This window comes from Dermatophagoides pteronyssinus, unplaced genomic scaffold, assembly GCF_027571235.1.
Source record: "Dermatophagoides pteronyssinus isolate colony J.1.1.1.1 unplaced genomic scaffold, Derpt_VIB-CSIC_2022.12 sq0008, whole genome shotgun sequence".
Classification (NCBI taxonomy): Eukaryota; Metazoa; Arthropoda; class Arachnida; order Sarcoptiformes; family Pyroglyphidae; genus Dermatophagoides; species Dermatophagoides pteronyssinus.
In genome coordinates this window covers 529,003-547,297 of record NW_027461532.1, presented here as the reverse complement: position 1 = coordinate 547,297, position 18,295 = coordinate 529,003, and the positions used below count along the sequence as shown (strand labels likewise).

Below are 18,295 nucleotides of genomic sequence, written 5' to 3'. Positions count from 1 at the left end.
ATTAAAAAACCGATTGAAACACGTGTTTCTAGAATACCCATTAACCAGTTATTTGGGTTTTTTCTGGTTTACGAATAAATTCTTTTGGACCAAGTTTGCAAGTGACCAAAGCAAACCAGAAAAAAAAACTTTGAAAATAAAAGCGCCAAACAAAAATCTGACAATTTGGATCATCGTTGTTGTTGCTGTTGTTACGCCCTTAATTTATGTTTCAAGAAGGAGGAGGAGGAGGAGGAATGAAAGAAAAAAAGGAGGAGGATAATAGTGACAAGTAGTGGTAATTGATAAAGATATCACCGATTGTTAACTATATATCTTTCCATTCAAAATTATACCGCTATTATCAGATTGGGCGGAGCATTGCGTCGTCTGTTGCTGCAGCCATGAAAACCTTATTGGATAAAATTAAAAAAAAATAAGGCAGGAGTATGTATACAATGCAACTATATTGCGCCGTGATATATATGCATGCATGCAGCTGCAATCAAGATAAACATACTCCCTCCTCAAACAACAACAGCAAAAAAAATGAAGAAATTTTTCGAAAAAAAAAGAAAATCATTTTTTTTTTTTTTTGATTAAATTCCAGATGTAATTTGCCTGATGTTGTTGTTGTTGTTGGAACAAAAACCGACTGATAATAAAACCGATAATGGACATTTACATGCATGCGAACCCTGAATGCAACCAGAAATATATTCGCACAAGTCGATTTTATTTTTTTTCTTCGCCAAAAAACAAGAAAAAAATCTTATCTAATCAGAACAAAAAACTACTACACTTATATGATTGATCGATTGATTGATTATGGAATCGATATATTTTTTGTTTGCATCTTTTGCATCGAAAAATTGCTGCTGGTGGTGGTGTTTTTTTGGTTATTAATTATCCAAAAAAGAATAACTTTTTTTTGGATCACAAAGTTTTTGGATTGCCCTTTTTTTCATCACTAGATAGATAGATAAATATTCCTACGCAATATGGTCATTATTTTATTATTCGAATATTTTTTTCCTGCCTGCCTGACTGCAACAACAACAACAACAACAAAAAACATTAAGCAAAATAGGAAAAAAAATGAACTAAACAGCAAAAGCAACAGAAAAAAAAGTTGAAAAAAATTGATTCCAAGTACGCGCCAAGTTTTTTTTTCAAGATTTTTATCCAGCCAGCCAGCCAGCCAGTAAGTCAGTCAGTCAGTCACACAGTTCACACCGTATGGAAACAGAAGAAGAAAAAAAAGATTCGCCTACAAATCGAGAATCTTTGACTTGGTGTCTTGTGGTTGCCGTCGAAAGAATCGTTTCGGTAAAGAATCATATGAAATTTTTTTTCATTTATCATCATCATCATCATTCTATATGGATGGTGGATCCAGAAGATTTTTTTTTTTTTTTTTTTTGTATTTTCCATCAACCAAAACAGCAGCAACATCTATTTGATTCATTTTATCCTGAAGGTAGTGGTATAAAAATATGTTGATGAATATGATCTATGGTTCCAAAATCCAATGCTACTACCATGATTTTTTGGGATATATATCCAAAGGATTCTACCACTAGTTCTATATGTATACAAAACGTAAACATTACGTTTCTTTAATCACCATTAAACGGAACGAATAAAACCAAAACGGTATTGAAAAAAAATGTAAAATTTTTGAAAATTAAAAAAAAATTATTGTAATTCTTAAATTCATTTATAAAAATTCATTTGGTAACGTCTGTTTTTTTACGTAAAATTTTTTTTTGTAATTAAAAACAAACAAAATATCCTCTTTCTCCTCCTGTTTTGGCTCATCCTCATCATCATCAGTGTGGGAGGGAGATAAAGAGACAATCAACAAACAAACCAACAGAAAATGATTTTTTCGGATTTTCAACATTGAAAATTTGAATTTTTCAAAAAAAAAAAAAGAAAAGAAAAGAAGCAGTTTTGTCCCGAAGAATCCTAATGAAAAACAAAACAAAAAAATTCAAATTTTCAACCAAAAGTTTTATTTTCTAAAATAAAGTCACATCATTCAAACACAAGCAAACAAACAAACACACAAGGTTCTTCTTCATCCTCCTCCTCTTCCTCCGCCCATTTTCTTCGCATATTGGTCCGTTCATTCTCATAATCAGATTGGATTGTTGTTGTTGTCGTCGTCGTCGTCGTCGTACATGCAGCAAAAGCATGCATGCAAGGCAAAAAAAGAGAAGAGAAGAGAAAAAAAACGGATGAAGAAGATGCGTGTGGAAAAGGGGGAGGACGAATAATCAAAAGAAAAAAAAGTGGTAGCGGCAAAAACAAAGTAAAGAAGCAGCGGTTTTTTTTTCTACTGATCATCAACAACAACATCCAATAGACATATTGTGTGAACGAAAAACTAATCAGGTTTTTGTTTAGTTTGCATTTTGCATTCAATTGATGATGATGTTCATTCTATTCTTTAGTCTCAACAAAAAGTTTTCTTTTTTTTATACTTACATTCCGCATCAAAATAATGATAAATTTTGTGTGTGTTTTCAAAATGAAATGAAATGAAAATACTTTGTGCCCATTTCTCTTTGCCTTGTTTATTTTTCAACCAATTTGATTTGTTTGTTGGTGGCGCATCCTATGATTTTTGATTTTGAAAAATTCAATTTTTTTTTTGAACGAAAAAGACTTTCAAAGATTCTTTTTCGATGTGAATTTTAAAAGAATTTTTCTTTTCTTTTTTTTTGAATTTTGGCGCGCGCACTCAAGTTTTCTCAAATATTCTTTTGTTTTTCTTCTGTTTCTCGAAACATTCTCTCTCGTCAACAATTCCTTCCGGAAAATATTTTGTTTTTGCAAAATAATAAATCTGTGCAATCCATGTTGTGTGTTTTTTTGCTTGTTTGTTTTTGTTTTGAATCTAGTTTTTCCATTCATCATCCGAAAATAAATTGCATGTTTTTTGTGACAAAAAAATTATTTCATCAAACGAAAAAAACAAGCAATTTTTTCGTTTCAAACATCATCGACAAACGTCATTTATGAATTGAACATTCGGAAACATTCGAATTTTTTTTGGAAAACGTTCGAATTTCTGTTCTGATTGAATTCGAAAAAACAAAACAAAACAAGAAAAATTCTTTGGAAATTTTATCCGGTTTTTTGGTTTTGGTTTCCAGAATCCAAAATTCTTTCATGGTAAGTCAATTTTTTTGCCAAGTTTTGACCTTTGCGATTCATTTCATGATTTTCTTTGACAAAAAAATCCAAGAAGAAATCCAAAAACAATGATGTTTATTTTGATTTTTTTTTGTTGTGTAACTTCGAATCAAACAACGATGACAGCAACGAATATTCGTTCTAAAATATTGATTTTTTGTTTTATTTTAGCACAAATATTCATCAACAACAACAACAACAACATTTCTTTTTCTGGATAACCAAGATATCGGCTTTTTTTTTCTTTTCGTTGTATCTTTCAATACTCTCTTTCTAAAAAAAATGAACACGCGCATACTCGATGATTTTTCAATGATAAAACATTTTTGTTGTTGTTGATGATTGAAGCTATATCTAAAACTAACCAACAGTTTTAATTAGAAATCTTTTGCTTTTTTTTCGATTTAATCAATCATCATCATCATCATATCAAAAATAACATTTTGCTATTTTAAATATGTGTGATAAAATTGGCTATCATTATTATCGCTAAATTGGATGATCGAATCAAATCAATTGAATTGAATTTCTTCGTCAATCCATCCAATTTAGTGTCCACAAAACACACAGATATTTTATTTGTTTTTTTTTGAAAAGAATTTTTGTTTTTGGATATTTTACTCGATTTTTTTTTGTTGTTGTCCACATTCGATCTATCTATTTATTTTTACGATGATGATTTTTTCTTCAAAATAATTTTGTTTTGTTTTGTTTTGTTTTTTTGGTAGTGGTGGTTGTGATCGAGAATATAGGATAAGGAGATAGAGGAGATAGATGTATTGATGTTGGATGTTGTGTCCTGTTTTTCTTTTCTTTTTTTTGTACATTTCAATATGCTTCCCATACAATTTAATGTTTGTTGTTGTTGTATGTCAAACAAACAAACAAACAAAAATATGAATGGTAACGCACTCTACCGGCAATGATTGACATTTTTTTTGGATTTTTGGAAATTTTTTTTTTTTGGATTTTGTGATGGAATCTTGAATTTTTTTTAGTTGTTTTTTTTTGTCAATTCAAATGAAAATTGTATTACACGCGCGCGTACAAATCAATCGGTAAAAAAAAATAGAAAATCACCTGGTTTGGAAAAAAAAGTGAATGACTGGCTGAGTGGACTGACTGCGCGAGCTATTTTTTAGTATATGGCTCGCGTCGTACATTGTTTCTTTTTTTTTGCCTATGTGAAAGAAAACGAAAACGAAAAGATAGACGACGACCCTACATGCCTTGACATCCGGCCATTGGCTTGATTGAATTTTTTTTTAGTTCGCGGAGGCTGTATAGCTTGCGCAAACTGCCGATGTTTGAATGAAATGAATGGTTGATTGGTTGGTGACCGACCGTCCAATTCAGCCATATCTAAGTCATTCACCAGAAAAAAGATAGAAAGAAAGAAGTGTAAGCGTGGTGGTGGCGGTGTGGTTGTGGCCAAAAAAGCGCAGAACATGCATTATATTTTGTTTGTTGGAAACATTTTGGGTAATATTATTTTCCGAAAAGTTTTTTTTTATGTTCGATATTGTTTTTGCTCGCGAATCATGGCAGGTGCGTTTTTTTTTGTTGTTGTTGAATAGACCTAGCTTTTTTTGTTGGTGTATATCGATCAATGAAAAAGCAAAAGAAAAAAAATGGCTACCGATTTCGGTACCGAATTTTGTTTGGAAATTTTTCGGAAACATTTTTTTCCCCTTGAAAATTTACAGAATTTAATTTAATTTTTTTTCTCTCTTTTTTTTCTCGCAAAAATTAGAAATTAACCGTAACAATTTGACCAATCAACCAATGGATTAATATTGAAGATTTATACCAAGGTTAGTATCTTGTTTTTGTGTTGTTTTGTTTTGTTTGGAAATGATAATGATAATAGAAAAAAAATCAATTGATTTTTGTTTTTTGTATCGATAATCAATCAATCAATATTTCTTTCTCTCTCTCTTTTAACCAGTGATTTTTTTTCTCAATTTTTCATTCACTCTCGCTTAATATATATTTGTTTTCAATTTGCGCGTATTGTGATTTGTGATTTGTGTTGTTTTTTGTTTTATTGTCGCAAAATAATTTTCGATAACCGAAAATGTAAGAAAAAAAAGAAAAAGAAAAATCAGAGATTTTTTGAAGTAATGAATTCGAATGGCCAACAAAAAACAAAACCAAAATGCTGGACCAATTTCATTGTGAAAATTGACATCAACTTTACTTTACTGATTGACAGACTTACTGACTGACTGAATGATTGTTTGTCCAATGATGACAGCAAATTTTTTGGATACGAAAACATCTTATATATTTGTAAAATTATTACATAATATTTACAATTAACTAAATAGCAAAATTTGACATTTTGTTTAGTTTTTTTTGTTTTGAAAAATTTTTGTCTTTCACACATACACAACAAATGAAAATCATTGCCATCAACTTTAATTAACCTTTTGTTTTGTTTTTGTTGGGAAAAATTCTGCAGAAAAAATAATATTTTGTTTCAACAGAATTAAGAAAAATGAACATTTTTGAAGATTTTTTTTGTAAATGATTCCGGGAACTTTTTTTTGCCAAAGAGGATTATTTTCATAAAAACAAAAATAATGATGTGTTTAGGTGTTATTTTTTGCCATTTTGTTTTGCTGTGTGATTGAATGAATAAAATTTTTGTTGTTGTTGTTTTTGTTGTTTGTTGTTGTCGAAATTTTTAACCAAAAATAATAATTTTGTTTTCCACACAGGTAACAGGTGCAAAAAATATATCATCATCAATTTTGGACATTGATAATCAATGAGAAATTGTTATCGATCGATCAATCGATCGATTGATTTGTTTTACTTTTACCCCAATCTGACAAATTGAATCGTCATTTGGAACATAAAACAAACAAAATGAGAAAAGAAAGGATTCTATTGAATGTTTGTTTGTTTGAAGAATATTCTTTTGGGAATTTCAACGTTTTTTGTTTTGTTATTTGATTCTCTTTGTATGTGTGTGGGTGTTTGATCTTTTTTTGCCTTGACATTCATGGTTTGTTTATCCTGATTAGATTAATCATTTCGTTTTATTCTTAGGTTTTGTTGTTGTTGTTGTTCCAATTGGAACATTTCCAAAATGGAATATTCTATTTATTAGAATCGAATCGAATCGAATCGATCAATCAATCAATTTAGAAAAGAAATAAATATGGTTCAGGATTTTACATTGCTTAAGGCTGGACCATATTTAGGATTTTCAAATCCGAAAAATTCTCCGGGAAATTTATTTCCAAGAAAATTTTTTTCTCAAGTTTCAGGAATGTTTTTTTTCTGTTTTCAACCAACCAATGTACCAGAGGTCAATTCATTTTGTTGTTGTCTTTCTCCACTTTTAGGTCATTGGAATTTCAAAAAAAATTGTTGTTATCCAAGAACCTGCTTCTTATTTTTCATCAAAATAACAACAACAACAAAAAATGCGCGGCATTCATGTGCGCAGCAATGTAAAGTGTCCCACTTTTGTTTCTCTTTTTCAAATTGATAAATTCAAATAACGGCAAAAGAGAAAAATGATGAATTTTGTTTGTTGAATAACCGATTTTTGATTTTTTTTCCTCTTTTTTCGTCAATGTTGTTGACTTTTTTTTCAAAAAAATCAAAAAATAAATAACCGGACCGGATCAACAACTTTTTTCAACAAAAATAAAAAAAAGATGGCCACCATCATCATCATCAATTCACATTACCCTCAATTCTCTCTTTTTGCTGTTTTGTTTTGTGTTTCAATCAGCAAAACAAAAATTGATTGAAGAAAAAATGTTTACAATTTTTGAAAATTGTCAATTTTTTCGCTGAAATAACCCCCCCCACCAAAAAAAAATATGACAATACAAATTTCCGGAAAAATTTTTCCGGAAAGTTTTTTTGATTTATAATTTTTTCCCCCTTTCTCATCACTCACCTCACACAAACACTCTAATTTTCTTTCACTTTGGATTCTTTTTTTTTACAGAATTTTTATTTTGTTTGTTTTCCATCAGCGAAAACAAAAAAAAATTCCGGTATCCATGGATATGGAACCAATTCTCTTGGTTAGTTTTTGATTATTTTCCGCACAATTCTCTTGGTTTTGTTTATTTTTCAATTAAACCCAAAAAGAAAAATGATGAAACAACGGTAAAAGGTGTGATAGGGAGAGATCCAAAAACTTTATTACCAAATAAAACCACTATTTAGACACATTTAGATATCAATCATCGTATAATAGTGAGTGCTACATCCCACCAAAAATTGGTTCTTCGAATTGATGAATGAATAAGGTAAATAGATTGAGGGAGGAAGAGAATAATTATTATTCTGTTTTTATGATTCTTTGGGTTTAGTGTGGCTGATCTCTTTTCTGATTAGTTTTTTTTTGTGTGGTAGTAGTAGTAGTGGTAAATATCTTCTTTTTATCTTGTGGTCACTATTATCATTATTTGGATTATCCATTCAGATGAACTATAGTAGTGGTATGATTCAATGGATTTAAAATGATGAGGGGGAGGTATCTGTTTTTTTGTTGTTGTTTATCTATCTGGTTCAATATCACTACCACTACCTTGTTTTTTTTGAAGGGGAGGAAATGTAAACAAATGTAATACGTTAGGAAGAGGAGGAGGAGGAAAATTAGGATATAGGATTTTTTGTTTACCACTACGACAATGATGATCGATAAAAAATTTTGAAAATTTCAAAGTTTTTTTCCATTTGGCGGGATTTTCTGGTTTGAATAATTCAATTTTTGTAGTCAAAAGTAAGTTGGGGTTAATAAGAAGAAGATAAAATTTCTTCTGATTTTTTCTGACCACATTGTCAAGTTTGATTTCTTTTATCAATTTTCACTACTACTCTACTCTACATTATAGACAGATCTTATTTCCAATTCTTTACTCAATATTGCATCAACATTATTATCATCATCAACAAATCACGCACACAAACGTAAATTGTACATCGTATCGTAGATAAAAATTGGTTAGTGGTGGTGATAGTTGTGTGTTTGTTTGTGTGGATAGAATGTCTAATCGATGATGATAATGATTTCTGATATCAATCGATAATTAATTTCTGATAAGAAAATTTTTTACAATTTTCATTTATAAATCAGAAAAATAGAAAATAGAAAATTACTTTACTTTTGTCATTCCTCAACCATCATCTCATTATTATTATTAGTTAGTTAGTTAGTTGGTTGATTTTTGATTGAAAAATTGAGAATTAATAATTACAACAACAACAGCAATACCGACAACAACAAAATTAACTGCGCATCATTTTCATTATCGATTTTTTCATCCAAAAATCACTTCATCATCATCATCATCATCATCGTTGTTTTTAATTAGAATAATTTTTTTTTTAAATTTACATAAAATTCCATTATTCTGTGATTCTGGTATGTATGTGTTTTTCTGTAGTGAAATTCCATCGATTCTGTGCTATAGAATATTCTCTATATTGATTAAGTTTTTTTCAAATGGTAGAATTCAATAGACAACATTAACCATTTCAATTAGTTTGATTAGATGATTTCATCATTACCAACAACAATAACGTCATTGTAATTCCGGCTGTCCGGACCATGTCATGAAGCAAAAACATTCTAAAATCAAGTTCGATGTTCCGAACTTAAATCTTTGTTCTATTCGAACTTTTGTTCTATTCAAACTTTTGTTCTTAATTGTTCTAAACTATTTTTAAGTCATTCGGTGTCTAGAAGCGAATCATGAATAAACTATTAGATTTTTCAAAAAACTAATTCACGTGTTCGCTAGATTTTTTGCATGTTGTTTTGGTTTTTTCACATTTATTCATGATTATTGCTCATCGAATCTATTGATTTTGGAAGATTTTGGAAGATTTTAGAAGATTTTGTTTTGATTTCATGAAGATTTTGTAAGATTTGATTTTGGAAGATTTTATTATCATCAAGAATACGATTTCGTTTTCGGGAAGATTTTATACGATTTCGATTTCGTTTTCATTAAAGATTTTGGAAGATTTTGTTTTTGGAAGATTTGATTATCGTGTAGATTTTGTAAGATTTTGATTTGATTATCGTGAAGATTTTGTAAGATTTTTGTTTTGATTTTCGTGAAGATTTTGCAAGATTTTTGTTTTGATTTTCGTGAAGATTTTGCAAGATTTTTGTTTTGATTTTCGTGAAGATTTTGTTTGTATTTGATTTTTTTTTGTGTTTTTTGTCAAGAATTTGTTTGATTTTTTGTTTTCATCAAGATTTTGCTTGAATTTGATTTTTGTTTTCTTCAAGATTTTGTTTGAATTTCATTTTTTGTTTTCCTCAAGATTGTGGAAGAATTTGATTTTATTTTGTCAAGATTTTGTTTGATTTTGATTTTTTGTGAAAATGAAACCTATTCCGGAAGAACTTAAAAACAAGCTGTGGGCTTGCCGTCGAAATATCACCATGTTGCCAGCTAGACGTTGGGATAAATATCAAACACTGGGTTTGAAAATAGAATTAATGTATTTGCATGAACAATTGGTTGAATTATTGGATCCTGATGAAGATGTACCGGATGCTTTATTGAAATTGATGATTTTATATGATGGTCGTGTTAATGATTTTTTGAAACGTTTTGATTTACCGGAAGTTAACAACCGATCTGTGATGAATAAAGATATTGTTCAACAAAAGGAAAAGCAATCGTTCGCAAAAATAAAGGTTGATCAATTACCGATGTTTGATGGCGAATTTTCAAATTGGAAAGTTTACAAAGGTATGGTCGAAAATTTGCTAATATACAATATTTCATTGAATGAAGAATTGATAAAATCGATATTATTGAAAACAATGACAAATGAACCAGCCCGTATTGTTAACATTTTGATCGGTCAACAAATGTCATCGCCAGATATTTGGAAAAAAATATGTGAAAAATTCGATGTTCATCAAGATGCGATTTTAGAAATTAAAAATGAATTGAATCTAATCCACCAAATTGATAACGAAAATCAAACTTTGAACTTGAAGAAAGAAAAAAGATATTGTTGAATTCAAAAATGAACAATCATCTACACCTGTAGAAGAGTTGATGGAACCGGAATTAGAAAAAGATTTGAATTTCGACAATGATGATTTGAACAACGATAGAGATAAAGATGATGTTATTGAGTTCAAGCGACGATTTGATCAAGTGATTGGACGTTTTTTCGATCCGTATGAATACCTTGATTTACGAAAATTGAAATTACGTTCTTGGAATCGTGAAGTTTTGACCAATGATTGGGATGAACGATTGTCTGATCATAATATTAATGGAGCGTTGTCTCATTTAGACTGTGTGGAAGAATTGAAGAAATTGAAGATGAATCGTAATCTTGTTACTGGTGGTGACGTTCATGATTTTGCTGATGTCAAATTTCATTTTCCGAACAAAGTAACGATTTGGTCAGATTCGATGATGAATTTACTTCGTCATGGCTCGTCTTTCAAGAATCTCGAATTAGCTGATCGTAGTAGAATTATTGATTCAAAATATTGTTTGAAAAATTTTAAATTTGTTGTTGATGCGAATTGTTTTGATTTTAAAGATTCAAATTTATTCAAAACTCATCGAATATCGTCATTGAGTACAAAAGATTTTGAATTTGCTGATCAAGTTGAAGATTTTGTTGAAAAATTGTTACCTATTGGAAACACAGCAATTTACCGGTGGAATTTAATTTTCAAATTGGCTCAACATGGTCATGATGTTGATAAAATTAAATTACCAATTATTATTGATGATATTATTGAAATTAAAACTCGGGATCCTAATTATTGTCCTATATGGATACCGAAAAATTCGTCTTTGGTTTTTCGTTTATTTTTGGAAAAATTGACGTTTGATTTGATGATTTTTGTGGATAAGCTATTACCTCTAGGTAATACATCAATGAAAAGAATGATTTTGATCTACCGATTTTATCGTAACCGAAAGAAAATGATTTACGATAATGAAATTTTTAGCAAATTGGATAACCGAAAATTTGAATGGATATTTTTTCCACCTGGTGCATTCGTAATTGCATACGGACGACAACAACCGACAAACGTTGATGTTTTGGAAACAAATGGAATTTGGCCGATTCGTTTGAAATTATTTCGATTTAAATTTAAAAGAACTGGTATTCATGATTTAGTGTCTTACGATCGTATTTTCAGATGTAATTTATGGCTAATCGTTTTATTAGATGACAACGAACTGATATTCCCTTTCCGCGCCGGGAGTGTCATGAAGCAAAAACATTCTAAAATCAAGTTCGATGTTCCGAACTTAAATCTTTGTTCTATTCGAACTTTTGTTCTATTCAAACTTTTGTTCTTAATTGTTCTAAACTATTTTTAAGTCATTCGGTGTCTAGAAGCGAATCATGAATAAACTATTAGATTTTTCAAAAAACTAATTCACGTGTTCGCTAGATTTTTTTGCATGTTGTTTTGGTTTTTTCACAGTTTCCCGTTTTTTATATTTGGGAAAAATTATTTCCTGTAAAGTTTTTTTAAAAAAATTTATTCAAAAAAATTAAATCCAGTGAAAAAGAATCTATTGAATAAGTTGGATTGATTCTAGCTGTACATTTTTTCTTTCTAGAAAAATTTCTCTGGAAATGCACGTGCATGATTTTGTTGCACGCGTTTCTCCCCCTGAACATCATCATCATCTCCATTAGTTTTTCCTACTCTCTCTCTCTCTCTCTACTCTCGGATCTATTATTTGGGTGCGTTTGAGTTTGGCAGATGTCCATTTTTTTTTGGTGTTTGGTTTGTGTATTCAGGCTGGTTGTTTTTGTTTCTTTTCTTTGGAACGCGATGAGTCATACCGGGATTTTTTTTCGGTTTGCTTGTTCCAGAAACATACATACATGTGGGACATGTGTGTGTGTGTTTGATATAAACAAACAAAAACAAAAATTAGCAGAATAGAATCTGTTTGGATTTTTGATCAACCCCTCCATCAACTATTTCGATCCTAATCAAACCAATACCGACAACAAAATAGAAGAATCATTTTCCTTTGAAACATCGATTTAATAGAATTTTTGACAGATTTTTATTCGATTTGCGCATGAGCAGCTTTTACGATTTTTTTTTAAATAAAAAAAACATTGAAAATGAAAAAAGATAATTTTTGTTTTTTGTTTTGTTTGAAAGAAAAAAGTGAGAAATGAAATGAGCAACAGGTAAATTTTGATGTTTCATTTTTTTCTCCTTCTTCTTCGTTTTGTATCGAAAATTGTCACATTGCATGCAATGATTGAAAGAAGAAAGAAAAATGAGACAAAGTTAGTTAGTTGGATAATTTTTGGGTGAAAATGAAAATGAAAATCCAAAGTGTGAGCAGTCGAGAGAGAAAAAAAAAGAAAACTTTACGGGAAAAAAATTTGTGAGAAAGAAATTTTTTTCCGTAAACATTTTGGGCGCCACCACTAAACAAAACAATTTCAGCCAAAATGTTTCAAACTTTTCAAATTTCCGAAAAAATTTCTCATTTTAAATCCCGAGAAAGTTTCTCATTCTCAATCTGAATGATGGATCGATTGAAAAAAAGGTTTTCAAAAAATGAAAAAAAAAAATCTTTGTTTCAATGAATTTTTTTTTTTAAATATGAAACGAAAAAATCTATGCAAAGAGAGAGAGAAAAAAACTTGATGACCTAGATTTTCCAAATTCATTCAATTCAATTCAAGTCAAAATCAAGTCTTCGTCGTTGTCGTCGATGTCCACTGCTACATTACTGGTGGTGGTAATGTTAGTGAGGAGGGAGAAAACAACGAACAACAACAACAAACAACATGCATTAACGACGATAATGGCCCGTTAGATTTTCATTTTTTAACGTTACGTTTGTTGTTGTTGTTTATGGGCCACCAAAAAAAAACAATTCAAACAACAACAACAAAAAAGTTGAAAAAAATAGATGATGATCAAAAGACGAAGACTAAGTCGAAGACGAAAAAGTTTTTTTCATCACAAGGAGGGAGGATTCTTACCCCGATCGAAAGAAATGAAAAAAGAAAAGAAAAGAGAGAATCAAGAAGATGTTGATGAGGAAGACTTGAAAAACTGTAAAAAAAAACCTGTATTCGGGCGCCATTTGCGCACAAACACACACACAGATAGAGCATCCACAATAAGGCGCCAAATATATCCATCATACACACAAGCAAGCATTTCAACCTTAAAGATCAACAACAGCAGCAGCCGTAGAAAACTAACGGCAAACAATTTTGAATGGAAATGAAAAAATGTATGCAACAAGTGAGATGGATATCAGGAGAGAGAGAAAAAATCATTGAAAAAGATTATAGTCACATCAATTTATTTCTGTCTCTTTAAAAAAAAAAATTCAATTGGATTTTGGATTTTTGATCTGAACAAAACAAAACAAAACAAAAAAAAAAAGGGAAAGAGAAACTTGAACTGAGCAAGGCAATTTTTTGTCAGTTTTTGTTATTTATTTTATTTTCATAGAAAAAGATTTGGAAAAAATCGATGTATAACATACGTAGTGTGTACAGTTAGTTTGTGTGTGTGTCTCGTTTGTGGTAAAAGAATTTGATGATAATTTTTTTTTTGAAGGAAAAAAAGTAAAATTGATTTTTGACAAAATTTTCTAACGTGATTTTTTTCATTTGTTTTCGTTTCATTCACAGAATCGTCGCCAAAACTTTCTTGAAACATTTCGTTTGTTTGTGTGTGTGTTTTATGAACCAATTTTTTGAATTCTTCCGGAATAATAACCATGCTTTTTGAGCTTAATGTTTCAACAACAACAACAATCAATGTTGCCAACGATATTACAACAATACCAACAACAACAACAACAATGTCTTCGACAATACCGATAACGATATCATCGACGACGACGACGGTGGATGATGCTTCGACGGCGACGATACCAACAACAACATCGATTTCAAATGTTGATTATTGTCATCATCATTCTGATGATGATGATCAACAACCAATGATAAATGGATCGATAAAACGTAAATTTAATGATGATAATGATAATGATCAAATTGTGAATGAAAAAGATTTAGAATTAATATTACCATCGAAAAGATTATCAATTGAATCTTGTTTATCGAATGATGATAATCGAATGTTGACAACAATAACAACGACGATTCCTATTTCAACAATATCGACCGAATCGGTTATAATAGCCAATAATAATTCGAATGTTTCGAATGATTCGAATTCGAATGAAGAAGATTCCGATGATGATGATGACGACGAAGATGAAGATGAAGAAGATTCTGATGATGATTCCGATGATTATGAAGATGAAGATGAATTAGATGATGATGATGAAGAAGATAATATTGATAAAGTTGATCTCGTTTATCAGAAAAATCCACATCATCAACAACATCCAGATCTTATCTATTCATCATCATTGAATAATGAATTTCTTGAAAATGATTCTCAACGAGCTTCCTCACCATTATCATTACCAAATATTCATCATCATCATCATCATGGACATTCACCCACAACAACATTATCATCATCATCAATAATTGATCAACAACCGAATTATTCGGAAAATCAATCATCGATATTATCTTCATTAACAGCAACACCTCATCCTTCTCCAATAACAACAACAACAACAACAACAACAATGCCTTTAAATATTGAAACAACAAATTCTGATTCAATTCCAATGGATATTATTATTGATCCAATAATATCATCAACAACAACAACAATTCCAACAACAACAACAACAACAAATAATAATGATCATCAAGAATATTATTGTTCATATAGTATGATATCATCACAACAACAACAAATTAGTCAAACAACATTACAACAACAACAACAATATCATACAACAAAAAGTAGTAGCAGCAATAATAATAATAATCAACAACAACAACAACAACAATTAAGACAACGGCAACAAATATTTAATTTATCAATGTTAAAATTGAATCGTTTTCGTCAATCAACTGATCTATCATTACATCGTTCAGTAATGATTTGTAATACATTACGTATGTTAGAAAAAGAATTAGAACGTGATGGCCTTAAAGTTAATGTTAGTCCAAATGGTATACCATTTTTATCACCAGTATCATCGGTACCTGTTGATATATTGCCTTCATTACAACAACAACAACAATCGCAATCTCAATCTCAATCTCAATCTCAATCGCAACAACCAAATCAGCCTTTATTATTAGATAATAATGATGATACCGAAGATTTTGATTCAACATCATCATCATCATTAACGCCTACTACTACTACAAACGATATTCAATCATCATCATCAACAATTTATCAATCAACTTATGCCTCTTCACCTTTATTATCATCATCATCATCAACTTCATCATCAACATTAGATCCATTAATCAATAATGTTGGTATTAGTAATGGTGGTGGTGGTGGTGATTATGATAAATATTTTACTATTGAATGTCCATCATCATCGGGTCGTGCAACACCATTTATTAGATGTCAATCATCAAATGATGATAATTTAGAAGATAGCGGTCCAAATACTTTTTGGTCAACAGTCAATAACAATAATAATAACGGTGATAATAATCATAATGATATACAAATGACCAATTTGGATACGGTTGATAATAATGTTGGATGGAATCAAACCATTCCATTTGATGAATCATTATCATCATCTGTATCATCATTGCCGATAACAACATCGACGTCTACATCAATAACAAATACAACAACAAAAACGGAGCTTATATCAACAACGACAGCAGCAGCACCAACAGCAGCATTATCATCAACGATATCCGATGATATTTCCGATCCAATTTTAACATCATGTAGTACAATAACCACCACTACTACTACAACTCGTTCTTCTACTCTAACACCATTATCATCATTTGAAACATTATTATTACCACCAGCATCAACATTAACTGAAAATAATTCATTATCAACAACGACATCATCATCATCATCGTTATCAAGATCAACATTGTCGACCACAATATCGACGCAGCTATCACCATCAATAACAGCAACAACAGCAGCAACAACCATGGCCAATCTAATCACTTCATATTCGATTAATTCTTATCATCTTGCTTACGCAACAACAACAACAACAACACCAGCAGCAACAAATATAATGACATCGTCAACATCGACAACACCGACAACAACAACAACATCGAATGATGATACAGAAATATTTGATGATATTGATTTATCATTATATGATTTTGATCTAATATCACCATTATCACCACCATCTAATCTTGTTAATAAACAGCAGATAATATCTGCAGAAGATTTAATACGTAATATTAATAATAATAGTACCACTAATCTACAATCAACTTTAAATTATAATCATCATAATCATCCATTATTAAATGGTTTTCAAACAAATATGAATTTTTCATCATATTCATCATCATCATCATCATCAACATCATCATTACCATTATCATCTGGTCAATCATTTACCTCATCAACCTTACCATTATCATCATCGAATAATATCCTATTGAATACAATGATGATGATGCCAACAGTAACATCAACATCGACAACAACAACAACAATGACGACGTTTAATAATAATAATAATAATTATTATCTAATGAATTGTACATTGATTAATGGTGGTGGTGGTGGTAGTAGTAGTTCATTATCAACAATGGCTATTTCAGCGTCACCAGCATCATCATCATCATCAAATAATTGTGGTAATCAAAATTTATTACCGAATACAACATTGGTTACAACGAATAATGGTGGTAATAATAGTAATAATAATAATAGTTTACATTTTAATGGTACAACAGCAGCATCGATACGTTTATATAAAACATCGGATGAAAGAGATCAACAAACAATTAATGCAACTACAATTAAATGCCATAATTAATCAACTGAATATGCCTTTACAATTTCTTTTTTCCAATTATCTTCAAACGAAATGAATCCAATGAATGTTCCAAAAAAACAAAATTGTGTTCCAAAGTCTTGCTCTCACTTTCAGGCTTGCAACCACATTCAAATTTCTCAAATTAATACAGCTTCACTTTTATGAACTTATTATTATTATTATTATTATTCGAAATTCTCACAGAAGAATTGATAACTTGTTGATTTGAATGATTCTTTTTTTTTCTTATTTTATTGATTTTTTCCTGCATACCAACAACAACAACACACATTTACAGACATTCTTTCGCCATCATAAAATGATATTTTAAACTTTATATTTATAATTTTAAAAAAATATATAATATATTTGTTGTTTATATAATTTTATTTGAAGAAGAAGAAGAAAAAGAAAAAACATATTCTATATTAATATATTTTATAAATTTTTTTTGTTTGTTTGTTTTGTTTCTTCATCCAACCATCAACATTATTATTATTTTTTTGTTTTTCTTATTTGTTATCCATTTTTTTTTTTTTTTGACAATTTCTAAAAATTATTCATTCATTCATTCATTGATTCTGTCAATCATCATCATCATCATTCGATTGATCAAACAACAACAACAACAACCGAGAAAAAAAACCCGCAAAACTTTTGTTGTTGTTTATGTTTTTCCTAACACTTTTTGTGATTGTTTCCTTCAACAACAACAACAACAACAACAAGAAAATTTGCAAAAGATGCGCACATTTATTAAAAAAAATGCCATTTTTCTTTCTCTCATCATCATTGTATGTTTTCATAAAGAATTTTAACAAGATTTATCCATTGAAAATTCTGATAACAATGATGATGATGATGTTTATTTTTTCGCCTAATTTCCTATTATAAAAAATGATTTATATTTTTTTTCTTTTTGTTTTTTTTTTGCTCTTTACAAATACAATTCTTTTACCCTTTTTTCTCTCTCTCCTTCTTGTTGTTAATTTTATGAATTCATATTCTCTTCATTCATTGATTTATTTATGAAACAAAAAAAACATTGTAAAATTTTTATGTTTATAACATCAACTCTATGTAAAACGAAAACTACAAAAAAAAAATAATAATAACTACAAAACCGGTGTCGTTTGTAAATTATTCGTTTCGTTTTTTTTTCTTTGACACAAAACACTCAGAAGAAATATTGTTATATTTGATTTAAAAAC

At 29.7% G+C, this 18,295-nt stretch overlaps 2 protein-coding genes across 3 annotated transcripts; both read left to right on the top strand.

The window, feature by feature from the left end:
* Positions 1 to 2,398: 2,398 nt before the first annotated feature.
* LOC113795262 (uncharacterized) lies at positions 2,399 to 17,870 on the top strand. 2 transcript variants are annotated; one of them, XM_075821148.1, is made up of 3 exons: positions 2,399 to 3,162; positions 4,937 to 4,997; positions 13,846 to 17,870. In XM_075821148.1, the coding sequence occupies exon 3, from the start codon at positions 13,935 to 13,937 to the stop codon at positions 17,082 to 17,084; it is 3,150 nt and encodes a 1,049-aa protein (XP_075677263.1). In that variant the 5' UTR covers positions 2,399 to 3,162; positions 4,937 to 4,997; positions 13,846 to 13,934; the 3' UTR covers positions 17,085 to 17,870. The 2 variants fall into 2 exon arrangements, with proteins under 2 accessions (XP_075677263.1, XP_075677264.1); XM_075821149.1 differs by lacking the exons at positions 2,399 to 3,162; positions 4,937 to 4,997 and adding an exon at positions 8,350 to 8,581.
* Positions 8,613 to 10,206, top strand: LOC113789530 (uncharacterized). The gene has a single exon (XM_075821151.1). The coding sequence runs from the start codon at positions 9,554 to 9,556 to the stop codon at positions 10,199 to 10,201; it is 648 nt and encodes a 215-aa protein (XP_075677266.1). The 5' UTR covers positions 8,613 to 9,553; the 3' UTR covers positions 10,202 to 10,206.
* Positions 17,871 to 18,295: the final 425 nt, after the last annotated feature.